Source organism: Colobus angolensis, unplaced genomic scaffold (assembly GCF_000951035.1).
Source record: "Colobus angolensis palliatus isolate OR3802 unplaced genomic scaffold, Cang.pa_1.0 Scaffold37, whole genome shotgun sequence".
Lineage (NCBI taxonomy): Eukaryota > Metazoa > Chordata > Mammalia > Primates > Cercopithecidae > Colobus > Colobus angolensis.
This window is the reverse complement of record NW_012117043.1, coordinates 7282044-7284338: the sequence shown is the minus strand read 5'-3', so window position 1 is coordinate 7284338 and position 2295 is coordinate 7282044. Positions and strand designations below refer to the sequence as shown.

The 2295-nt window shown below is 50.0% G+C and overlaps 1 protein-coding gene across 2 annotated transcripts; it reads left to right on the top strand.

Moving 5' to 3' along the window:
* Positions 1-684: 684 nt before the first annotated feature.
* LOC105520128 (60S ribosomal protein L3-like) lies at positions 685-1993 on the top strand. 2 transcript variants are annotated; one of them, XM_011953736.1, is made up of 2 exons: positions 692-1096; positions 1244-1993. In XM_011953736.1, the coding sequence occupies exons 1-2, from the start codon at positions 713-715 to the stop codon at positions 1922-1924; spliced, it is 1065 nt and encodes a 354-aa protein (XP_011809126.1). In that variant the 5' UTR covers positions 692-712; the 3' UTR covers positions 1925-1993. The 2 variants fall into 2 exon arrangements, with proteins under 2 accessions (XP_011809125.1, XP_011809126.1); XM_011953735.1 differs by having other exon boundaries at positions 685-1993.
* The last annotated feature ends 302 nt before the right edge of the window (positions 1994-2295 follow it).

Genomic DNA, 2295 nt, shown 5'->3' with positions numbered 1-2295 from the left:
CAGAAGCTGCCCCTGCCCACACTTTGCCTTTGTACTTCCAGCTCCCAGAACTATGACAAATTAATTTCTGTTGTTTAAGCCACCCAGTCTGTGGTACTTTTGCTATGGCAGCCCTAGCACACTAATACAAGCCCTGACTAAACAAACGTGCCCAGTGTATGAATCTTGGTGCTAATACAAGCAATGAGGAGTCTGGCCCTGCAAGCCTACTAGTTAGAGCAGGGTATGGCCCAAGCACCGGTAGCTCCAGTGTGCTGCAAGGCATGAATTATTCTCTTGGCACGGGTTGGCTGCCTCTTCAGTGTGCATCCACTGGAATCAGGACATGTGGAATGGGTGATTCATTTTCTTCCATCTCCACTCCTGGCAAATAAAAGCATTTACTATCACCTCTACAAAGGCAGCAGCATGTTCTTCTTTGCAAAAACAAATACACTGTCCTGGTTCGGCTTTCTTACAAACACAGACATGTGAGTGAGAATGTGCATGCATGTGCACACACGCACACGTGCGCACACACACTAGCCTTCTATGTCTATGTTCCCTTTCTAACATACTTTCTTCCCTATTCCATCACCAATGCTCAGCAACCGGGAGTCAAGAAACCTCAGTTTGGTCCCAGTTATACTAAATTTGACTTAATTTTCCTAGATTTCTGTTTGTTCAGCTTTAAAATGAAAGGATTGCTCTACCGGCGGGATTTGATGGCGTGATGTCTCACAGAAAGTTCTCCGCTCCCAGACATGGGTCCCTCGGCTTCCTGCCCCGGAAGCGCAGCAGCAGGCATCACGGGAAGGTTAAGAGCTTCCCTAAGGATGATCCATCTAAGCTGGTCCACCTCACAGCCTTCCTGGGATACAAGGCTGGCATGACCCACATCGTGCGGGAAGTCGACAGGCCAGGATCTAAGGTGAACAAGAAGGAGGTGGTGGAGGCTGTAACCATTGTGGAGACGCCACCCATGGTGGTTGTGGGCATTGTGGGCTACGTGGAAACCCCTCGAGGCCTCCAGACCTTCAAGACTGTCTTCGCTGAGCACATCAGTGATGAATGCAAGAGGCGTTTCTATAAGAACTGGCATAAATCTAAGAAGAAGGCCTTTACCAAGTACTGCAAGAAATGGCAGGATGAGGATGGCAAGAAGCAGCTGGAGAAGGACTTCAGCAGCATGAAGAAGTACTGCCAAGTGATCCGTGTCATTGCCCACACCCAGATGCGCCTGCTTCCTCTGCGCCAGAAGAAGGCCCACCTGATGGAGATCCAGGTGAACGGAGGCACCGTGGCCGAGAAACTGGACTGGGCCCGCGAGAGGCTTGAGCAGCAGGTACCTGTGAACCAAGTGTTTGGGCAGGATGAGATGATCGACGTCATCGGGGTGACCAAGGGCAAAGGCTACAAAGGGGTCACCAGTCGTTGGCACACCAAGAAGCTGCCCCGCAAGACCCACCGAGGCCTGCGCAAGGTGGCCTGCATTGGGGCATGGCATCCTGCTCGTGTGGCCTTCTCTGTGGCACGTGCTGGGCAGAAAGGCTACCATCACTGCACTGAGATCAATAAGAAGATCTATAAGATTGGCCAGGGCTACCTTATCAAGGACGGCAAGCTGATCAAGAACAATGCCTCCACTGACTATGACCTGTCTGACAAGAGCATCAACCCTCTGGGTGGCTTTGTCCACTATGGTGAAGTGACCAATGACTTTGTCATGCTGAAAGGCTGTGTGGTGGGAACCAAGAAGCGGGTGCTCACCCTCCGCAAGTCCTTGCTGGTGCAGACGAAGCGGCGGGCTCTGGAGAAGATTGACCTTAAGTTCATTGACACCACCTCCAAGTTTGGCCATGGCCGCTTCCAGACCATGAAAGAGAAGAAAGCATTCATGGGACCACTCAAGAAAGACCGAATTGCAAAGGAAGAAGGAGTGTAATGCCAGGAGCAGATTTTGCAGCTGGTGGGGTCTCAATAAAAGTTATTTTCCACTGAAAAAAAAATAAAATAAAATGAAAGGATTGGCCCATCAGTGATTTCTAAGATGACTTTTCACACTTAAGACTCGTGGCTCTGCCATCTCAACACAGTGAAGGTGCACTAGGCTAGCATTAGGGCAGCGAGGGTTCTGCTGCTTATTAGCCATGAGCAGTTCACTTCACTTCTCCCAGCCTCAATTTCCTCCACTGTGAAATGTACTTAATGGTGTCGGGGGCCTCTCTGATAGTCTGGACCCAAGACCTACTCTTTATCCTGTGAATTCACTTTCCAGACCCTAAGTGTTCTTTATCTTCTTGTCTCGAACAAAAC

What these genes read in the sequence shown, in the direction of transcription:
- LOC105520128 (XM_011953735.1), top strand. Translation starts at nt 713, where the DNA reads ATGTCTCACAGAAAGTTCTCCGCTCCCAGACATGGGTCCCTCGGCTTC.